Raw genomic sequence first — 22733 nt, forward strand, 5'->3', positions numbered from 1 at the left:
TTAAAACAAACAAAAAAAATTAATCATGTGCTTTCTGGGGCATAAAAAGTCTGCTTACTTCTGTCAGATGAGTTTATTTATCTAAAATCTCAGGGTTGCTTTTAGTCCATTCAATTCCCTATTAAATGATGCTCTCAGATGCCATGCAGCTGAGTTCTGTACACATAATTCCACTGTGAATGAATGGTCATACGTAAAAACACACTTCCTTTTAATTGGCATTCAGTCCTTTATGAAAGAGACCATCCTTTCATCATCCTCTAGGCTGATTTGTATTTTTCAAGTTATTGGAGAGTAAACTGGAAAGGATTCTGTTTAGCAATTTACTTGCAAAGGAGTTATTTTTCAGGATATTGCTACAAAAAGCTTTGAAAAATAAAGAGGATGTGGGAGACAGGATGAGAATTTGAATTTGAATTTGAATTACACCTCTACAAAGAAAACCCTTGATGAGTGCACTCACTCCCCCATTCAGTAAATATTTGTTATGGGTAAGACTTACAGACAAAAAGGATTCCTGCTCGGCTGGCAGACAGCAGCAGGTCTGAAGCAGGCCTGCTGGAAACAAAACATCGGTGTTCATTTTCAAAAACAACAAAATAATGCAATAATCAAGAATTCAAACAAAATGACAAAGTTAATAAATACATTCAAGGGACATTTTCTGTCTTCTACAGTCTCAAACTTTCCCTTCCCATTCATATTGGCAGAATTGGCATATAAAGGGAAAATTAAAAGACTGCAAACAATTTAGTTTGTATTATTTAGTTGCTGTACTGCATTAAGTATGGGTACCGAATTTTTCATCTGGGCCTTCTTGCCAGGCTTAGGTTCCAAAAAACACCTCACACAGAGGATTAACTGCGAGTATCCTTTTTATGTTTGTTTGTTCTAAAGGCTACTAAGAATGCATTGCACTCAGAGTCTTCACAGTTCCAAAGGATCATCCTTCATCATATGACTTAAGTTAATGACATGTTTTGGGTTTATCTATTTTTAAAAAGGAAAGCATTTCAAACTTTAAAACAACAACATTTGAAGAAAAGAATATGCTATGTAAATTATTTCTGTGGTTTATATTGATCATTGATTTTCTTCAAGATGTTGAATTATGCACATGAAGATGGCTACCCAAGCAGACTGAATTAAGTAATGTAGAGGCATTAAAAATAATAAAAACAGTTTATTTAGTTATCATATTATTGGGTCAGGTTGTTATAATGGGAAGACAACTTTAGATTCAGACCTGGATTTGATTCTGGCAGTTTATCTAATTTTGCTTAACCCAGTTGAACCAGCTATAAAATGGGGATTCTCGTGCCAAAATGCTGTAAAGATTAAGTAATACAGTTCCTAGAATGACTGGTATAATATCTAGTTAAGGATTCCAAGTTCGACTTTGAAAATCTCCTTGGGAAGGAAAGGTCCTCCTCCTATGCATCTGAGGCACCCTGTGGTCTTACTCAGATTTGAATACCCTTCAGTCTTACATTCTTAGCCCAACTTTCCCTTCCACCTGGTCTTCTCCAGATTGTGCAGGACTCAAAGAACGTGGACAGTATCGGATTGGTGAGCTGGCTGAGCAGGGTGGGTGTCTCTATCCTAAATTGTCTTTTTTTTTAAGAATCCTCTTTCAAGCTATATTGGAGAAAGAAAAATTATACAGAGTAGAGTTAAATATTAAAGATGGTGTTCTGATAAGTCTACTAAGTCTCGTCGGAGAAGCACCAAAAAGCCAGGAAAGAGGCAAGGGGTGTGATGTATTTTCCAGTTGTGGAGAAATGGTTACCTGGCAGGCTATGTAGCTTCCTCCCAGGAATGACCAGGCTCTGTGATGGGAGACAGGTGATGCCAAAAGGCCCCACAGCCAGCCTACTGTCACTCAATCCATTACTCTGTTTCTCTGTTATAATATCTAAGATTATCATAGATTTTCAGAAATTCCATTTCCAAATGCATTTTAGGAACACATCATACACATATGTAGAGAGTTGCTCGTAAACATTAAAACAATATTCACTTAATATTTTCAACCCATTGAATTCATAGGACACTAACACATGTTAACATTAATTTTTATTAATTTATAAACACAGTTACTTATAGTGTCACACAAAAAACACATGCAAATAATTAGTAGAAGAATGAATGATCCCAAATTCCAATCTCTCAAGATCACTTTGCCAAACACATTTCTGTATCCATTGTTGTATTTCAAAGGAAAGAGGAGCTTAAAAATGAATCTCCTTCTCCATGTGGAGTCCATCCTAACATCATTGTTAAGAGAACACTTGAAGGAGCCCAAGTTATGACTTAACTTTCTAACAGTATTACCTGGCTTTTGAAAAGTAAGTAAGTTTAGAAATTATTTTACAGATAACAATCATACAGTAGAGACAATAGTTCTTTAGAAATATAGCTAACATATCAATCAATGGGCATTAGGCAAGATAAAGCAGAATCCATAAATAATGCAAGGAGTCTGTGTATAAATTAAAAGATAGAAAGCTAGTTTTGTCATCTGCATCTTTTGTTCTGCTTAATGATATTGATTATGGGAATATTGTCTAGTGCCTAGGGTCAAAAGCAAAGTAGAATTTTTTTCTTTTTTGCATGAAGAAAGAAATTACACATTCAAAACCCTTTTGATTAAACTTTTATTTGTTTGCTGAATTTCCATACATTAGAGAACACACCTTTGAGTTGTCACTTTTCTAGAGTCGTGTTTCCTTGCCGGGCCAGTAGTTGGGCTGTAGCAAACGATCCCTTGGAGAACAATTTTCCTTCCTAAATCTTGGAGACACCATTGTTTTTTCTCTCTTGGTTATGAAGCTTCTATGTTTTGAAACATAATTTTTCTTTAAAACAAACAGTACTGCAATACTTAGGAAAATGGATACTATGCCCAGTATCATAGTTAGTCCCAGATATATGTGTCTGGAAGAGGAGAGAATTTCAGTCAGAATTATTGCAACTACCTAACTTGAAATAAAATGTACAAGGAAGATAATGACATCATCTTGATGTTTTTCTTTAAGAATGCAGCTTTAGAGTAGAATGGTGGCTATAAAATGCCTTTCTATGAACACTGGTAGCCAGCCAATCAAAGGCAACGTGCTAATATAAAGAAATTTCTCAGCAGCACTATCATTTTTAGTTACTACAAACCATGTAATCAGCTCTATGCTCTCTGAAAATGAGTCCCTTAGACCAGATAACCACATCCTTGTTTGCCCAGAGCAGCCCCAGTATATGTTAGCATTGTTTCAATGGTAATATTATTTTTGCAATTTTTTTTCTCTTTTTACCCTGCGGTGCTGGGAATTGAATCCAGGGCCTTGAGCATACCAGATATATGCACTGACACTAAGCTATAGCCCCAGCCACAAGTGTAATTTTAATAATGCCTCCTTTCACTCTCAACAGTGTCCAATTTGCATGAGAAACTGTGTGGTTACCCCATCCTCAGATCTTTCCCAAATTCATTTCTATGAAACAAGTGCATGAAACAACGCTAAGGGGAATTGGATCCCTCAATAAAGCTGAATGACTTAAGAATGAACCAGAGGTTTAAATCAATTTCTTCCATGAGAAGTCTGAGGTTCCATACTCTGACAGAAAATATGAAGGTAGGGAAAGGCAGGGTAAATGTTGCATTACAGTCACCTTTTAAAAGTACGTTCAGTCTCTGGATTATATTGTCTCCACACTAAAGTGAATACAGCCTTAGCAAATGAGCAAAGCCCAAATTATACTCACAGATCAGGTCCCTTTCAAAGACCAAAATAAATTTCACACATAACATCAAAGCCTATTAAATCAAACATGGTTATTTGAGATGGTCTGCCCAATTCACATCCGACTTAGATGGTTCAGCACCAAGTTTATTTCTCTAAGAAATGCTCAGTTTGTAAGTCTTTTAGAAAATCCTCTTGCTTTTAAGCTATTGAAGCATTTGCTTTAAGCAACAAGAGGACTAAATGTTTGATGAACTGAACTGAATGATACTATAGTGAAAATAACAAGCCCTCCACCCCATACACACTCACCCACACAGCGGAAAGCTTTTACTTTTATGCATTTCAAGTACTGAAATAATTGAACATCAGTTTGGCAATAAGAGCAGGAGAGATTCAGAGCCAAATTCAACTCTTGCCCAAGGGGATTATAACTGACGTAAATGGTACAGTTTGGCTCAGTATGAAAAAGAATAGAATTAAATCCAAAATGTGACCCAAATTTAAATGCTTCTGAGTTTCAGGAAGTTACTTACCCATTTGTGTGTATGAACTTCTAAAATGCTATTATATTCTGGAATCTTTAACATATTTTTTAAATGATTATTCATTTAAAGTGGAAATCTATGTAAGGAATGGGGAAAATGAAATACCTAGCATAGAACCAAATAATAAAATTATTTATAAAACAGACTTTTTGGTTAGACTGTTCTTCACTTTGCAAGCAGTGAAACTACATGAGGACTTATTAGTCACAGTCACATTGGTGTTGTAGAAGCAACATCCCAATTGGAACATATGGTACCTGAAAGCATTTGAATCGTATAATCTGCAGGATCCTCTACTTCCACATTTAAATCCCCACTTAAGGCATGAAGTGTCGATCAAAACTCCAAAATATACTGGAGCTGGAATTCCTGCTGTGAGGAAGACAAATAATGACTCCTAAAAGCACGTGCATACGTTTGGTTATAAGTGTTATCTGAAACCATTGACTTTTAGTACAATAATTAATGTGTGGGAGATGAAAGGCTATCCGTTATATGCTGAAGTCTACAAACATCTTTCTCTATCTCTGTCTTTTCTCATAAACTCCAAACTCATGCAATAGCTGCCATTTGTTTACCTCCAGAAGACTGTCTCCCATTATGTCAAACTCAATACAGGACAGCTTCTTTCTCCAAAGAACTGTCTCTTTTTTTAGTAGCCACCCTGGCAACTAAAACTAAAGTTACAAGTTTGGAAGTCACCTTTGATTCCATCATCTCCTTTCTGTGTTCATCATAACATTTAATCCATCCTAAATCATGCCAATGTCACCTCCTAGATACAACATATTCTCTTGTCTCTATTCTTTCTGACATGACTTATACCCTTATGTAAAACAATAGAGGATTGATGATTCTGCCTCTTTTTTAACCTTCTGCATCCATTAACCACAAAGATGTTGGGTCATTCAATTAGGCAGATAATTGCTTAAGACAAGCATTGCCAACTGGACACTGGGTCTCATGTATATTTCTAGCCTCATTTGGGCAATATTCACTATCTTATTTTTCAAACTTGAATTTTACTGAATTTCTTTCACTGCTTCCCACTTGCTTGAATGCCTTTTATAATTTTCTTTATCTGAAACACTTTCCACTTTATCCTTTCCCCTTCTTAATGCACTTACCCTTTGGATTTCACTTTAAATGTTTTCCCCCAGGAAAGGCTATTCTGATGACCTAAATGGTATTAAATCATTTTGTTCTACATCACACAGCACTTGTACTCCTTTCAAAACCTTTAATTCTCCTGTAATGGCTTGTTTAATTGCCTTTCCTGGTACAATGAAAGCTATACAGGAGCAGGAAACATGTCTTTCTTACGCATGCTATAAATTCAAATAGATTCTCAATCAGTTTATTGAGAACTTAACTCATCTTTCTAGAGAAAAGACAATCTCTCACATACAAATTTTAACAAAAGTATTAGGAGATAATTACAATGTGTTCACCACTCAATTTAGTTTTTTCATGTTTTGAACTGGTAGTCCATGAATTTCTGTTATTTAATCTGCATAAGTTTGTGTTTTTAATAAGTAGCTAATATTTAAGTGTCAGGAGATTTCATGTGAAATTGTAGATTTCTAAATTCTCTTAAAAACTGCATTATCCGGCAGCTCATGGTAACAGCTGGCTGGAGTTGAATAGCAGCTGTTTCCACCCTGACTTTCCACCCGTTATGTCCATGTGGACTTCATTCTCCAGATCCAAATCTGCTCTCTTGCTGCCGTCTTTACTTATTTCCATCAACTGCCTGGACATTTTTGGCATTGGAGTTTTTAATCTCTTTTATATGTTTTCTTCTGTTATAAATTACTTTGTGTAATTATACAGAATAGTATACTATCACTAAAACTTTTTAAGTCACATAAGCACATTAATGACAATTCCAAAAGATATTATCAATTTGTTCTTTGATAACATGTAGGAAATATTTTTAAATATTTTTGATTGGAAAGTCTGCCTATGTTTTACAAATTCTCATGTAATAATTGATTCAATTCAGTATCATCAAAAGTTGCTTAAATTTTAGGTGAAAGATTTTGGGGTAATAGAATATTCACATAATCTCGAGATGTCATACAATTTATTAATTACAAAAGATTTACAATGGACAAAAATTGGTGGACACTACTTTCATCAAGAGGACAACCTAAATGTCAAGTGATAATATAAATTGAAATCATGTGCTTCCCACTGGGATGTACCAAGCAGCATATAATAGCACCTGCATAGCGTTCTCACCAAATATATTTGATCTACTTTTTATCAAAAGCAAAAAGGTAGATATTCATCATATTTGGCCACCATCCAAGATGATGCCCCTCTGGTCATCTTCTGTCATCATCCTTTCATTTCCATACTGCTCTGTGCTAACTCCTCTCCACAAATCCCTACTGTAAGCAGCTCCCTCCCAGACCTTTAGGGAATCCCCTTTAGGAAATTCTCATTCAGAGACAAATTCCCTTCCAAGGAAACTCTCCCACTTTCTCTCTTAAATGAAAACATTTTTCTCCCTGAAGATACCACTTACCCTGTGTCTCCCTTTGGTGGGGAATGTTCTTTATGTATTTTCTACATATCACAGGACCATATCTGAAGTGGGGTTTGACACGCTACTACGTTGTCACTACCTCCAAGCTCTAACTCTTTCAACATTTCTTCTTTGAGGTTCATGCCAAACAGTTTCTCTTTATTGAAGCCATTTACTTGCCACTGAATATATTGCTACCTGTCTCACGGTATTCCTCTGTACTCAATTGTCCATCAGTCTGGATGACTTCTGTATTTTTATCAATAAGAATACATCTTTTTTTTTTCAAGAGGGCAGAATAAAGGAGGTCACCTTCCTGGCTACTCTGTAGAGTGAAGCCAAGAGAGCAGACAGGCAGCTACTCAGTAAGGGGAGTGAACAAAAAAAAGTGTGGGGGGTAAGTTTTACTGAAATGTAAAACTGGACACTCAAAGCAAATCGAGGACACAGGAGGTTGGATATAATAAAATAAGGAGGAAATCTCCAGCAGCACAGCCACTGCCATGGCTGGGCTGGAAGCACCAGCCAGAGCAATCCCTCCATGAGCATAATGGGGGGATAAGGGAATTAAAGAAACCCACAGTTTTGGGAGACCCAAGGAATATCCAGGTACTGGGCGTTTAGAGATCAAGGACATTGCCTGGCAAACCTGAAAGATGCATTGCACAATATCTATGTACAGAGAATGATGCCTCCATCTCTCCAGGTGGTGTGCAGAGGACAAAGGAAGGAAATATTTTGCAGATGCTGCACCGGGGCTGGCAACTGAGGAGGACGATTTCAGGCAAACCCAAGTTTGACCTGAAATACAGGCCCAGTAAATACACACTGAGTGACATGTATTTGTATGTATGCTTAAGTGACCAGGAGAAAAATCATATGGGGAAAGAGGCTTTCACAGAGGACAACTGGTCATGGAAACCCACCTGGCTCTACCCCTTCTCCTCCAATCTGACCACTTGCAGGATCACCTGGGAGAGGCATGCCTGGCCAGGAATTTGGAAGAGCAGGGGCTGGAGAGATTGAGTTTGGAGATGGAACCCAAGATCAGGAAACATGGGGCAGCAGGTGACTGGAAACTAAGAATTGGCTCCTCCACCACATGAGTGGAACCCAGGTGAGTCTTTCAGGGTGGACTGGCAATTACTGGGCCCTGGAGGTGCACTGATTTAGAATCTCCAGAATATTTTGAACTCCAATGGAAAGAATTCTTTAACTTTCATCGAGATCTTTTTTTTCTTTTTTCTCTGTTTAATTATAACCTTAGTGCTACATGTACATTTAAACATATTCATATTTGTTTTTTTTCCTCATTTCTGACATTTTTAAAGCCAGTTATTTTTCATGGATTAGTTTTTTTTTGTAAACTAGGATGCTTGATTAGAATATCTTAGTTTTGTACTTTCTTACTTTATTTTTAATGTTTTTATTTTTTACTTTATATATGTATGTTTCCCTTACTGTTTCCCTTGATCCTCTCTTTTCTTTTGCTAACAGCCAATCTCTATTGTTCTCTCTTTTACTCTTCCTTTAATTTTCTTTACCACTTCTCTCCTGCTCCCTCATAATCATCATACCCTATATCACTTCTTCTTTCTCCTCATCCACTATTTGAAATTATAAACTCTTTTGAAAACTTGCTGTTTTTACAATAGGCAATAACTGATAATATTATTTCTGTTTATTGTGATAATTAACATGGTAGGCATCATGGTAGGAACTATTTGGCTTAATGCTGTATATTGTTTGCATTGGAGGTGGTTATTATTTTTCTCCTCCTAAATAGTGAAGTACTAGAAACATTCAGGGAAACTATTAGTCCACAGGGTAGAAACTCTATTGCCTCAGATCCATACTACTAGATGGGTAGACACATAAATAACATAAAAAACAAGGAAATAAGTTTCTCCAAACAAACCAAAATATTCCAATAACAGAATCCATCAACACCACATTGGAAGTGGAAGATATGTCAAAATACAAGAAGTGAAAGATCACTTCAATAAAGAGGCAGAGATTCTCGGGGTGGGGGGGAACTAAGCAGAAATTCTTGAAATGAAGGAAACAATAAACCAACTTAAAAATTCAATAGAAAGCATCACCAACAGACTAATCCACTGGAAGACAGAACCTCAGGCAACGAAGACAAAATATACAATCCTGAAGATAGATTTGACCACAGAGAGAAGATGTTAAGAAACCATGAACAGAACTTCCAAGAACTATGGGATAACATGTAAAGACCAAATTTAAGATTTATTGGGACAGAGGAAGGCATGGAGATACAAACCAAAGGAATGCACAATTTTTTCAATGAAATAATATCAGAAAAAATTCTCAAACCTAAAGAATGAAATGGAAAATCAAATAGAAGAGGCTTATAGGACCCCAAATGAACAAAATTACAACAGACCCACAGCAAGGCACATTATAATGAAAATGCCTAACATACAGAATAATGAGAATTTTAAAGACTCTGAGAGAAAGATATCAGATTATGTATAGGGGGAAACCAATTCAGATCTCAGCTAATTTCTTAACCCAGACCCTCAAAGCAAGGAGGTCCTGGAATAACATATACCATGCTCTGAAAGAAAATGGATGCCAACCAAGAATCCTATACCAGCAAAATTAAGCTTCAGATTTGAAGATGAAATAAAAATCTTACATGATAGACAAAAATTAGAAAAATTCATAACTGGAAAGCCTACACTATAGAACATTCTCAACAAAATATTCCATGAAGATGAAATGAAAAAAAAAATGAAAACCAGCAAAGGAAGGAATTACACTAAAGAAATAGTCAAAGGAGAAACTAATTCAAATTAAAAACTAGAAATAAACCCAAATAACTGGGAATATAAATCATATCTCAATAATACCTTGAATATTAATAGCCTAACTCATCAATCAACAGACACAGACTGGCAGACTGGATTAAAAATCAGGACCCAACAATATGCTGTCTCCAAAAGACTCACCTCATAGGCAAAGACATCCACAGACTGAAGGTGAAAGGATGGGGAAAAACATATCACTCATGTGGATTGCCAAAACAAGAAGGGGTTTATATCCTCATATCAGATAAAGTGGACTTTAAGTCAAAGTTAATCAGAAGAGACAAAGAAGTACATTTCATACTCTTAAGGTAATAATACTTCGACAAGACATAACAATCATAAATAGTTATGCCCCAAACAATGGAGCATCTATATATATCAAACAAAACCTTCTCAATTTCAAGAATCAAATAGACCACAATACAATAATACTGGGTGACTTTAACATGCCTCTGTCACCACTAGATAGATCCTCCAAACAAAAACTAAATAAAGAAGTTATAGGAATAAAAAATGCAATTGATACTTTAGACTTATCAGACATATATAGAATATTTCATCCATCAATGACTGAATACACGTTCTTCTCAGCAACACACAGATCCATCTCTAATATAGACCATGTTATGTAAGCTATCACATATGTTGGCATACAATTGTACTATTACCTTAATATTACCTTTTAATGTCTGTAGGGTTATTTTGATAGGTCTGTTTCCATGGATATTAATTTTTGTGTTCTTGCTTTTTTCTTGATTAGAATTATTCAATTTTTTATCAAATTTTAGCTGTATTATTTCTTCTCTATTTCATATATTTCTTCTCCCTTATTTTTTCCTTTTTACTACATAATTTGAACATAATTTGTTATTCTAGCTTCTTTCTGATACAAGTACTTTAAGTTATAAATGTTCATATGAGTACTGTTTCATCCAAGAGATCTTGATATTTTAAGCCTTTAATGTCACTTAGTTCAAAGCACTTATTTACTTTTCTTGTGCTTTCTTCCTTGACCTGTGAGATATTTATAAGTGTGCCATTTAATTTTGAAATAGTTGACATGTGAGGTTGGGACTCTATATATCTTAAGGTGATTGATTTCTAATGTGATAAATCATGCAGGAATCACAGTGTGTATGATTTCAAAAATTTTAAAAAGCAATGGAAATTCTTTTAATATTGATCATGTTGGTTACATACATGTCAAACTGATCAAACTGCATACTTTAAATATGTGCATTTTATTGTACTTCAATTTTACCTAAATAAAGCTATGGGGGAAAAAAGCAAACTGATAATTGCAAATGATGGAATATTCTACAAAAAAACTGGCTTTGCCTCTTTTTAAAAAATGAAGGATTTTTAGAGACAGAAAGGTAACTAAATATAAGATATGGCCCTCAATAAACTCTCAATCAAAAGCAGGAAAGTATTATAGATGTTATTATTGTTACAGCAAAAGAAATTTGAATGTGAAATATATCATAGACAAAGTATCATATCAATGTTGAGTTTCTTACGTGCCAGAATGGTACCAGGGGTATATAAGACCATGTTTGCTCTCATAGGAGAATACAGACTGAGGTCTTCAGCAGTGATGTGTCAGAATGTCCACTACATATTTACAAATGATTCAGCAAAATATATATATGATGAAAGAAAGAGAGTTTAGTGTCTTTTTGACACATATGATGAATCCAAATGAAGGCTATATAGGCATTCATTATAATTTTTTTAAAATCTTCTTTAGAAGAGTTTTTCACAATAAATAATTGGATAAAAAAGACAGAAGGAAGTAAAACCTACAGATTAAAAGAGATTTAACAGATATATGAGCTAAGTTCAATGTATGAACTTTGCTGATTCAAATAGGCATGTATAAGGAAACATATAATTTTAAAAAGCTGAACATTTGTGTATATTCACTGATACAAAAAAAGTTATTTTAAGCTATGATAATCATTAGACCAAAGGAAACCATGGTGTTTATAATTAGAAGTACATACTGAAATTTTTATGGAAGAAATGAAGTTAGGTGAGACTTCTATCCCTCCTCACCTTTGGTATCAAGGATTGAACCTAGAGGTGCTTAACCACTGAGCCACATCCCCACCCCTCGGTTTCATTGAGTTGTTTAGGCCTCACTAATTTGCTGCATCTGGCTTTTAATTTGTGATCCTCCTGCCACAGCCTCCTGAGCTGCTGGAATTACAGGCACATACTACCACGCCAGACTTAGCCATTTTTCTATTTGTTTGTTTGGTGGTCTTTTACTTAAAATTTAAGTTGGTTGTTTCTTGACTCTGTTTACTTTTTGGCATTTTCAAATATTATTATTATCACGTCAATTTTATAAATCATTTCCTTTAGTTAGAATTGTTTTTACTTTGTAGGTTATATCTATAATCTTAAAGACAGATAAGTTCCAGCCAGGGATATAACTCAGGATCAACATCTGATCTCTTCTAGAGAATCTCTGTTTTTATACTGTAGAACTGCAGGGAGCCATGAGGGCACTACCTTAATTTGTTTCTTTCCCAGTTTCACTAGGATTATATGGTATCTTCATACACAACCATTTGATATCAAGATCTATGTAAACCAAATTTCAATTTTTAAAAAGCTTCAGGTTTTTCTTCCTATATAGTTCTCTTTTGTCAAATTTCAGAGGAATGTTTACAATTATTTTATTTTCTTCTTTAGACTATGAACTCTTTAAGGACAGAAATCTTATCAATTTCATTCACTGTTTTATTTGGGTTTTAACCAATGCATATTAGAAATTTGCATAGTCAGAAAAACATCCAATTGTATTTTAAAGAATTGTCTACTTAAATCCCCTTGTTTTCTTTAAATGATCTTGCTAACTAATATCATATCCTAGGGATGAGCATTGAGAGCAGTTCAAAAGGATTCTTTCCATTTTAATAATTGAAAAAGATATTTTTAATCTTCAGCCTTTCTTATTGAGTAATATTTGGCTTTCTCTCTGAGGGCTCTGTCATAAGGGCCATGGATTTTGTGACGACAGAAAAGTGTTGGAAGAGTGTTAAACAAAAACTGTGATTCTTTCACAAAATCTCTATTTTATCTCTAGGATAGCACAGTACCCAGTAAATAATTCTGGGACCCAGGAAGAAAGAGGTCAAAGAAATGAAGGAAAGAATAAACAAAGAAAGGAAGAAAAGAAAAAGAATATAGCCTTAGCCACTTGTATTATTTAGCTATGCATGGTAATTCTCTAAAAATATTCAGAAAAGTCTTCAAAATATACTTATGATGGGAACCCTAAATTAGATCCTAGATCATACTTACCAAGAACTCTTATTGCTAAGGTGTAAATACCCAGGGCAAAAGACTTAAGTTGTGGCTTGATGCACCTGAAATCAACAAAAGCACTCTTACAAATGAATAAATAAGACCCATGAAAACAAGTAGAAATGTTAACGACAATCACTTTAACACACGCAAAATCATGTTCGAGTTCAAGCAGCATTTGTAGAGAACCTACTAGGTGCCCACATGGAGAGGATGAAATGTGTAAAAGCTGTGTTCCGTCATATGCACTGCTTCAGTGAGTTTAGAGTTACTATTTCTAGAAGGTAAATTACCCCTAGATGACATACTCAAATGGTATTGGATAAAGTACAATCATAAGCTTAATTAGCAAACAGCAAAGCTCAGAAAAAAGAAATTTTCCCTAAGAAATTGCAAGAATTTGAAGCAATAATAAAAGATCAATAAGCTGTCACTAGGTTTTGTGACTTTTGATCTAAGAGCACAGAGCCAAATTGATCAAATTTGATAAGTCACTACGTCATGCTAAACATGTTTGCTAAATAAGGGGGATCTGAACTTATCAGAAAAGTACAGAATACATAAAACAACAAGAACATCATTAATATGATGTTATGACTTTATTAGACCTGTGGATTTTAATAGTAGTGATCATAATGATGTATAACCACTATGTCGCTAAATACTTCCAATAAATCACACCATTTAGTTTCTGCTTTAAAAGAGGCAAACATCATGATTGTTCTCCTTCAGTCCAAGAGAGTCCTTCTAACATTGCCATTCACCATGGTTCACTCAAGTGACTCTTTTCTACAGGAAGCAATCTGATTTTCATTTGGCCCAGGTAACGACCTGGCACAGTATTAGGTGTTAAAGAAGTAGCCACACGGGTATGAAAATGGAAAGGCAAAGCTTGTCCATTTCTCAAACTCATGCTCCCAATTTTCAACACAGATATCTCTTAAACCATCGAGAACTGCAAATTTCTAGATGGTAAGCTCTATTTCCTATTTTTCTTTCTTAATTGATTTCCATAATAAAAACTGAGAAATTAAAAACTGCATGCAATACTTTTGAAAAGTTTCAGCCTAGAAAAACTTAGTATTCATCCTTGGATATGAGAATTAATTTGAAAACCACTCAAGTCATGTCACAAAAGATTGATTTCCAGTAAATTTGGACTTTTCAACTTATTATATATGTCCTTTTACATATCAATTTAAAACATGCAAAGGAATGCATCATTATAAAAATCAGGGTTTTATATGCAAAAATGTTTAGGCATTGACACGATATGCATAGTTGGGAATCTCAATGGATTCAAAGACATGAAATCAACCATGATAATTCCAATAAAATGCAAGAATATGCAGAAAATAATAACCTATAGATCAAAATAATAAACATAAACATTGTGGTATTAGGTGAACTTTAGAATTATCTTATAAATTATATCTCCCACAACTTGGTAAAAGTGTATTTAATCTAAAACACAATTTATCTGTGCTAGTTAATACTATCACCAACATCAGAAACAACCTACAGTATTTACTGAATAACTACAGTGACAAAGGCACTAACACTGCTCCAGACCAACAGTTTTCAAACATTTTTTACCAAAAAATTCTGTTCATCTACATTTTGTATACTAAAGTGGAAGCCACATAAAAGTGGAACAAGGGTGTGGGACAAATTCCCTGAAAAGGTTATGAGGTGTCATGATGATTCCACAGAAAAAGAATTTATGTCTTACATCAAATTGGTGAGGAGAGAATTAGTACTCACCTCAGAAGTAATATATATCCAGGTATGCCACCTAGGGATAAAGTATAGGAGGTGATGACAGAAATTACAAGGAAATACAGAAACATTCTGGGACATCCATTATCTTTTTGACATCTGCCCACCATGCCTGAAGAATTTCCTGATTTAAAGGTTGCCATTCCCACACAGGTACAGTTATAAAATATCTGCAATACAATACAGGAAAGTCCAATTATTGAGGAAATAATGAAATAAAATCAAAGATATTTATTTTCAAAGATTCTACAGTGTAGTATAAATTCATTATATAAAAATGGAAAAAATAGTCTTGTTTTTTTTTTTTACATGTTAAAGTATATTGCACAAGGGGAAATCCCTAGAGATATGCTATTCCAATATCAAAGAGCAGATGGTTGGTCTAAAAAGTACAAATCTTGTAGAACAATCAAGAAAATTCTACTAGATCCAACTGCACCTGACCTCCTTTACTACCACTTCCAGGTCTAAGTCACATTCTTTCTTGCTCTGATTATTGCAGTGGTCTCTTTGTGGTCAACCTGTTTCTACTCTTATTTAGCTATAGTCTGTTTTCCGCATACTAACCAAAGTAAATCTTTTAAAAAGTGGCACTTAGGTTGCATCAATACTTCAACCTTTCAGTGGTTGCTCATTAATACATTTACGTGAAATCGCAAATCTTTATAGTTGTTTACACATTCTCCATCAAGTCGATCAATGCCCTTCCTGCTCTCCTGTTTTGACCACACATATGGCCCTTGCCCCTGACACCCCCCGCCCTCCAACATGGAAAGTTCCCTATTGCCTCATGGCCTTGCTATTTCCTCTATCAACATAGTTCCTCTCCTAGAAAACTACATGGATGGTACTCTCCTTTCAGGTTTCTGTTCAGATACTTAACTAGTGAGCATTTCCACAACCACTCATTCAAAATAGCACCCCCCCCATCACTCCATCTTCTCAGCCTAACTTATTTTTTTCACAATGCCTATCCGGATATCACCTACTTGTTTTTCAATTGTTAAACATTATTTCCCCATTAGAATACAATCTTGATACAGGCAGACACTGCTTTTTTATCAATAGACATCCAATTGACCCTTTGTTTTAGGTATTTGATAAAAATTTGTTGAATAAATGTGCATATTTGGGGGAATTTATGTTGGTCCTTAGGAAAAAAATCATGATACATAAAATTTCAACTGAAGTTTGACTGAAGAAAGACAACTTTTAAAATCCTTCAATAGTTTATTTCTGTAAAAATCATTTGTAAAATTTCATTTCATTGTATGTATATGTTCTTAAATATATATTTTTATATATATATATTTATAATTAGTTGTCATTTTTATCACAGAAGAGTTTGTGAATTGTGATTTTTTTGATAAAGAATTAAAATAAAGCTGACATTTCCTTTTCTAGGAAGAGTAGCAATACAGTTTTTGTTGTTGAAAATGTTTGAGAAACTGGGTGTGGCACACGCCTGTAATCCCAGAGGCTCCAGGTGAGGCTGAGGCAGGAAGATGGTGAGTTCAAAGCCAGCTTCAGCAATCGAGAGGCATTAAGCAACTCAGTGAGACCCTGTCTCTAAATAAAATATAAAATAGGGCTGGGGATGTGGCTCAGTGGGCAAATGTCCCTGAGTTCAATTCCCAGTACCCAAAAAAGGGTGGGGGAGGAAGAAAATGTTTAAATTATGACTCCTAACCCTCATTAGATGTGTGATATTAATTCCTTGTATCTCAGTGTCTCAATTCTCACATGAAGAAAATATATAAAATACCCAACTACTTGAAGACCACAAGATTTAAATGCAATTTTGTTTTTAAAGCACCTATCTTATGCTGTGGTGGCAATGGGTACTCAAGTTAAGATCTTTTATGCAGTTCTGGGCAAAAGAGTAGTAGCTGGAAGGAACAAATGAAAAGGAAATAAAAGAGAAGATGATGGTGAAAAATCATCTGAGAAAAGAATCAACAAACTTTATCTTCATGTGCATTTATCTAAGCATTTCTATTCAGCTGATAAGTATATACATATGCTTCACCCTTCAGCCCTTTAATACTGCCAAAGAAAGGCAGATTTCATCAGTCACAAGTGGTCTGACGCAGTGAGTGTAAGGAAGATCCCATGTTTGGGCAGGAATGTAAAAGTGTTTACAAGGGTCACTTAAGATTTAAGAGCATAATATCCTTCACAATTGGTTTTCATTATGAACCAAATGCTTGTCCTGAATTCTCATATTGAAATATTAATGCCCAATGTGATGGTATTTAGATGGAAGGCCTTTGGGTGGGAATTGGGTCATGAGGTCATAGCCCTCATAAGAGACATCTTGCCCGCCCTCTCTGTCAGCTGAGGCAGAGAGGGAAGGCTGAGGGAAGAAGGAGAAGATAACCAGGAAGCTAACTCTCTTAAGGCCCTTGATCTGCTGGCACCTTCATTTTGAACTTCCCAGGCTCTAGAACTAGGAGAAATGTTTGTTGTTTCAGCCACCCAGTCTATGGTGTATTTGTTACAGCAGTCTGTACTAACTGAGACAGCTTCTTCCTGAGATTTCTAGCTCATATCTCTCTTCTATAATGTAGAAACCCTCCATTCTATCCCACCTATCCTTTTCATTACCACACAGATTTCCTTATCTCAGAACTTTCCCCAACTATCAACCTTCTCAAATAATTAGCTCCTGGACTCGTGGGCCAACACCTCTTGACATAGACTGCCTACCACAGGCTTCTATTTGCCATGCCCCTAAAATCTCCAAGGACTATTGGTCTTTGGGTAAGGAAACTTGGTATAATCATAAGATGGGGACTTCATTATTCATGACTAATACTCCTTCTAAGCAAAATGAGAGAAATAGACTACTCACTGTTTACTTTAGATCTACTAGGAATGGTGATGAATTTCCTATTTTCACACGAAAGAGAAAGGGAAGGGTAAGAGCCAGGGCTCCTATCAGTGTGATCTGCTGCTGGGTCCCTGAAGGGAGGGTAGTTCTACAGAATAACAGGCTTATGGGCATATACTATGGGGGAGGAGGTTCTTACAACACTCTTTCCAGTCCTGTTGGAGGCTTGACAACCAGCAAGACAAGCTGATGCATATGTGATTCCATTTTCACCACACATAGGTTCCCATTTTGTCTCTGAACATTTGCATCTTGAGTTGCAATCTGAAAAGAGAGCTCGTTCATGATAAGAGACAGGTTTGGTTCTGAAAAGAAATGCAACAGCATAAGTCATTACCTCTTAGCAGGCAGCACCCTAATATTTTCAAAAGTCAATGTTCTTGAGAGACATGCATGATAGTGCTAACAAAGTTGCCTTTTGGAAACACAGTTGTCATCAGACATGCTAGTGTCTGATACTTAAATTGAGTTGACTACTACCCAGCTTCCTCTTGAAAGTTATCTTGACAGCTTACAAATTCACACAATGCCCACTTCTTAGCTCCAGTTTCCTGCCTCTGGGATCCTCTAATGGGTTTATATGCAAAGGTGCAGGAACATGACTACAAGGGAGGAAAGTAAACTTCTAGAACCATTTATGACCCAATTTCATTGCACTTCAGGTGTGTGTGGGTGGGGGTTTGTTTCTTTCATGATTTTCTGAATATCAATAGAATGAACAGTGCTAATGATAGGATGTCAGAAAAAAAACAGCCAAACAGTTAGCATCCAGCACACTTTCAGCGTTTGTAGGAGCTACCCATCTACTTGTTGATGTCTTACCAACAGTGCATTTTAAGGTCACCTGTCCTTCCTCCTGTATATTCTCCACAGTATGGATCTCTTCCATGTCTTATATCATTCTTGCTTACTGATTGCACATGTTATATCAATAAATTACCTGATCATTTAGTCCTAAAATTTTATTTGAAACCTCCTAAGTTTTAGCTTTCAGAAGATGGAAGATGGCTATAAGTACAAATAAAACAATATTTACCCCCAAGGTGTTGGCTCTTTTTTATGGTTATTTTGCATATTGATTGGTTTCTCTCTTTTCTTTCCCTTCCTTTTGTTCTATTCTATTCTCTCATATTCTCCCTTCATCTCTATCAGAATTCCCCCCTCCCTCAATTTTCCTCATGCCAGATGGTCTAACACTTTAACTCTTACTCTTTTGCACTATTTGTAGCCCTCTGTTCTTCTCAAAGGACACTACAGCAATGGTAACCACTTATATCTGCTCCCTATGTTACACCCATTGGGTCTTTATAATTCACCTTTTCCTCTTCCATTTTGAATTTATTTATGTCTTTGCCCATCCCTACCCTTGTTTTTTTTTTAAACAAAAATATTTGAGGGACTTATATGAACAAATAACACACTGAAATGTATATTCAATGAGGGTAAGATCCATTTGTTTTATTCACTCCTTCATCTCTAGCATCAAGAATTCCTTGCACATGGTAGGCTAAGAAATAAGAATTATAGAATCATCATCAATCATCATAGAAAAACTGTATTTTATTTTGGAGAAGGATTCAGTCATTTGGCCTCAATTCCATGGCCCTCAAACTGCTATGGATTTGATCATCTAAAAATCACTCCAAAGAGTGAAAGGGTATTCAGGACCCCTGGAAAGTCCTACAGGAATATTCAATCCTATTTTCTTCCATAAAGTATTAACTATTAGCTGAGGCTGTTAGTATCTAAAACTATTAAAATTAGTCTTTGAAAGTGAAAAATCAGGCCACTATGAATACTATGGGGCTGAGATTGTGGAAGGTTGGAACTGGAAAGAAATTTAAAGTAATTTAGGCCAGCCTCTCATTTGACAGATGGAAGGTCTGGCCCAAAGTGTGTAGGTAACTTGCTCAAAAATCACATCATTTTTTGGTGACAAACCTGGAAGTAGAACGTTTCCAGGCTCTTGGTTCTAGGTTTTTCTCTCACATCAGGGTTATGCTCATTACTTCAGAAGAAAGGTTTCTGTTATTCCTACATCTAAAGCTTGTCTACAGTGTTTTTTCAAGTGTCTTTTGAAACAAAGCATTGTGGGGCAATTCATAGGAAGCATTATTTTACATTACTGAAAGTAAGTTTAAATTTACACCTAAGGAAAAAATTAATCACATACAAATTTCATGAAAAAAGTGTTGACAGTGGAGTTGTAATTCAATATTTTAATTATAAGAAGACTTTTAACAAATATGCCAGAATGTTTAAATCCCAATGAAATTTTTCTTTCAAAAAATTTATGCTGAAAGGTGAAAGATTTTCCCAGTGATATTGCCATTTCTTTTGGCTGCTTCCAGTAGCAAAACAATTCTCAAAAGTTAAGTATTTTCCATTATTGTGGATATTGTAAAACATGTGGAAAGCAATTTCAAAAGAGGAGTTTCAAAATGTTTCAAACAATTGCCTTATTGTAATGCAATGCTATTATGGTCTTTCAAAGTGACTGCTTTGAAAAGGCTAATTCTCAAAGAATATACTACCTTTTATTTCTTTAAAAATATCTAATCTTTTCCAAGCACAGGGGTGAACATTTGTTATCCCAGCAATCTGGAAGGCTGAGGCAGGATGATCACAAGTTCAAAGCCAGCAAGTTAGCCAGGCTCTAAGCAATTTAGTGAGACCTTGTCTCAAAAAACAAACAAACAAACAAACAAATCTAAAAAGGCTAGGGATGCACCTCAGTCGTTAAGCACTCCTGGGTTCAATCCCAGATACCAAAATTGCCATCATCAGCAGCAGCAGCATAATCATCTTTGATTATGTAAATACACTTTCAATGCAAATCTCAACAGCTATTGAGGTTGCTGTCTGTTTACATGTTTGCTTATGACTTAGAAAAATATGTTCTTGTAGAAACTACACTAGACTTTGAGTCATGCATGTATTCAGATTCAAGATTTAATATTGACAGACTTTAATTTGGGGAAAATAGTTACAAAGATAAAAAAACTAAGCTTATAAAGATGTTTGGAGGATACAAGTGAGAAAATAAAAGTTAGCATGTTTTGTAAAGTAAAAATATGAATTTCTCTCCCGCTGTCCATCTATCATAAGAATCATAGGGACTGTTAAAGATGACACAGGGTTTTTACTCTCCCCAGAATCTTCTTGCAATTTAATATGTACAACTAACATTCTAAATCTATGTTGTTGATTACCAAGGTGACAATTTACCCAGTTGAGTCTAATGACACTACTGTAAGAACTCCCAGAAGATTATAATTTGTGGACTTCAAACAGTTTTTCCTGAACATTTTAAATGGTAAAAAGTAAAACTTGTGCTCAGTCAACAGAAGAAACCAGTTCAATGAAGGAAACAGAAGTCAGAGCATAAAGACAAGTCAGATAAGCATGGAAGAAGGAGTAGGAAGAGAGCTGGAGAGCAAGAAGCAAGAAGCCCCAAAAGACAGGTTTAGAATAGTGCCCAGAGTGCTTGCCTTGGGCCCCTGGCAGAGGTCCAGGTAGTTAGGTAGATATAATCCAGGAGGTTGGCCTGGTCCATCAAAGGGGCCCAATAATGTTTTTAAACAAATAATGTAAAGATGGGTGAAAGAATGAAGGAAGTCACCTCTGGGAACTTGTGTTAAGAGGCAGAGAGATGGGAAGGACCCATAAAGAAAATGGTGAAATAGGAACCACAAGAGAGACAGTCAGACTCTGGAGATTAAGCAATCTATTCACCCACCATGGTTGACAGTGGTACAATAAATATAAATAGTAAATATTCTTCTGATCCATTGTAAGACACCTAGCTGTTGTGGGTGTCACTAGAGTAGGGACAGCTATTCTCTCCTGAAATTCCCTGCTATTTGAGTTCAACAGAGACCATATAGGATGGCAGAGAGACCAGTCTAGTTACCCAAATTCCCTAAGGGAGGAAAAACAACTGCTTGCAATGGAACACTTACTTTGTGTCAGACAAGTACTAATCACTTTGGTCTACAAGATCTCACTAGGCCTTAGAAAACCTTAACAGGAAATTATTATTTTTTATTTTAAAACTGGGGAAATGGAAGCTGGACTGGTTTAAATAACCCATAAAACATCACTCCAATAAGAACAGGCAGAGGCAAGATTCAATGTCTGTATTTCCACAATCAGACTGTGTCATTTATCAGGTTGATTTTTCTAATGTAAGGTGTGGATTTGACATCTTTTATGCTTCCAAAAGATATTCAAATATAAGGGAAATGACAAATTTTGGTGACAGCAACAAAACAAAAACAAAAGTTTTAAAGTATCACGAGTTATTCCATGATAAAGAAATAATTCCTTTCCCATAGTTATGATACTTAAAAGTAAAATTACCTTATTTTAAAACTTTAATAAACAAATCAATCTCCTCAAATTGTATGATGAAGAAACATACCCTTGGTAGGAGATGGTCAGTCCAGCCACATCAGAATTTTCACAGCCCAGAGCAAAGAGGGAAAGGAAGAAAAGGTAACCAAAGACAGATGATCCCAAGTAGAGTTTTGCAGCTCCACATACACTGATTCTGAATTTTTTCATGACTATTCCCCCAGAGAATATTCCAAGGGCCACTGCAGGTATGTTGATGAGCCCTGAGGAATAAGGAAAATATGTTATTCTGTGAATCTCCAAGAAATCTAAGTGCACTCACATAGATCTCCCAAGCAATTATACCAAAAAAAAAAAGAGAGAGAGAGAAATATTTCCTGATGTAATATTAGATTGTTTTGTCAGTTTAACTTATAGAAATATTCAGTCACTATCATTTACTAACATGCATCAAGAGTTTTTCATGAAAGTCATGGAGTCAGAGTCTCAGAACCCTGCCTGGTATAATGTTTAACATGGAATATTAAATGAATAAGTACTGAAATCAATAAATTGATTAATCAATAAATCTATGAATTGATGTCTTTCTGGTCTAATCCCAGAGTTAGCAGTTAAAGTCAGGTGGCAAGTATGTTACCATTAATGCTCCTTAAGGTTTTACATAAAAAAAATAATAGACACATGGAAAGTAGAGAATTTAAAAAACAGAAGTATTGGTTTCCATTTTCT

At 35.4% G+C, this 22733-nt stretch overlaps 1 protein-coding gene across 3 annotated transcripts in view; it reads right to left on the minus strand.

Annotated features, from left to right (window-relative positions):
- Positions 1 to 2640: 2640 nt before the first annotated feature.
- The window catches only part of Slco1c1 (solute carrier organic anion transporter family member 1C1), a 47066-nt gene continuing 26973 nt past the window's right edge, over positions 2641 to 22733 (minus strand). For 2 of the 3 annotated variants that reach the window (XM_005328911.4, XM_078015131.1), the window contains exons 10-15: positions 22072 to 22267; positions 17788 to 17953; positions 14741 to 14925; positions 12974 to 13038; positions 4543 to 4657; positions 2641 to 2937 (exon numbers count right to left, since the gene is read on the minus strand). In XM_005328911.4, coding sequence (XP_005328968.2) covers positions 2715 to 2937; positions 4543 to 4657; positions 12974 to 13038; positions 14741 to 14925; positions 17788 to 17953; positions 22072 to 22267 — 950 coding nt within the window. In that variant the 3' untranslated portion in view covers positions 2641 to 2714. The remainder of the gene's footprint in view (positions 2938 to 4542; positions 4658 to 12973; positions 13039 to 14740; positions 14926 to 17787; positions 17954 to 22071; positions 22268 to 22733) is intronic. The other variant, XM_040280940.2, reaches the window with a different exon arrangement.

The sequence above is a fragment of the Ictidomys tridecemlineatus genome, chromosome 6, assembly GCF_052094955.1.
Source record: "Ictidomys tridecemlineatus isolate mIctTri1 chromosome 6, mIctTri1.hap1, whole genome shotgun sequence".
Lineage (NCBI taxonomy): Eukaryota > Metazoa > Chordata > Mammalia > Rodentia > Sciuridae > Ictidomys > Ictidomys tridecemlineatus.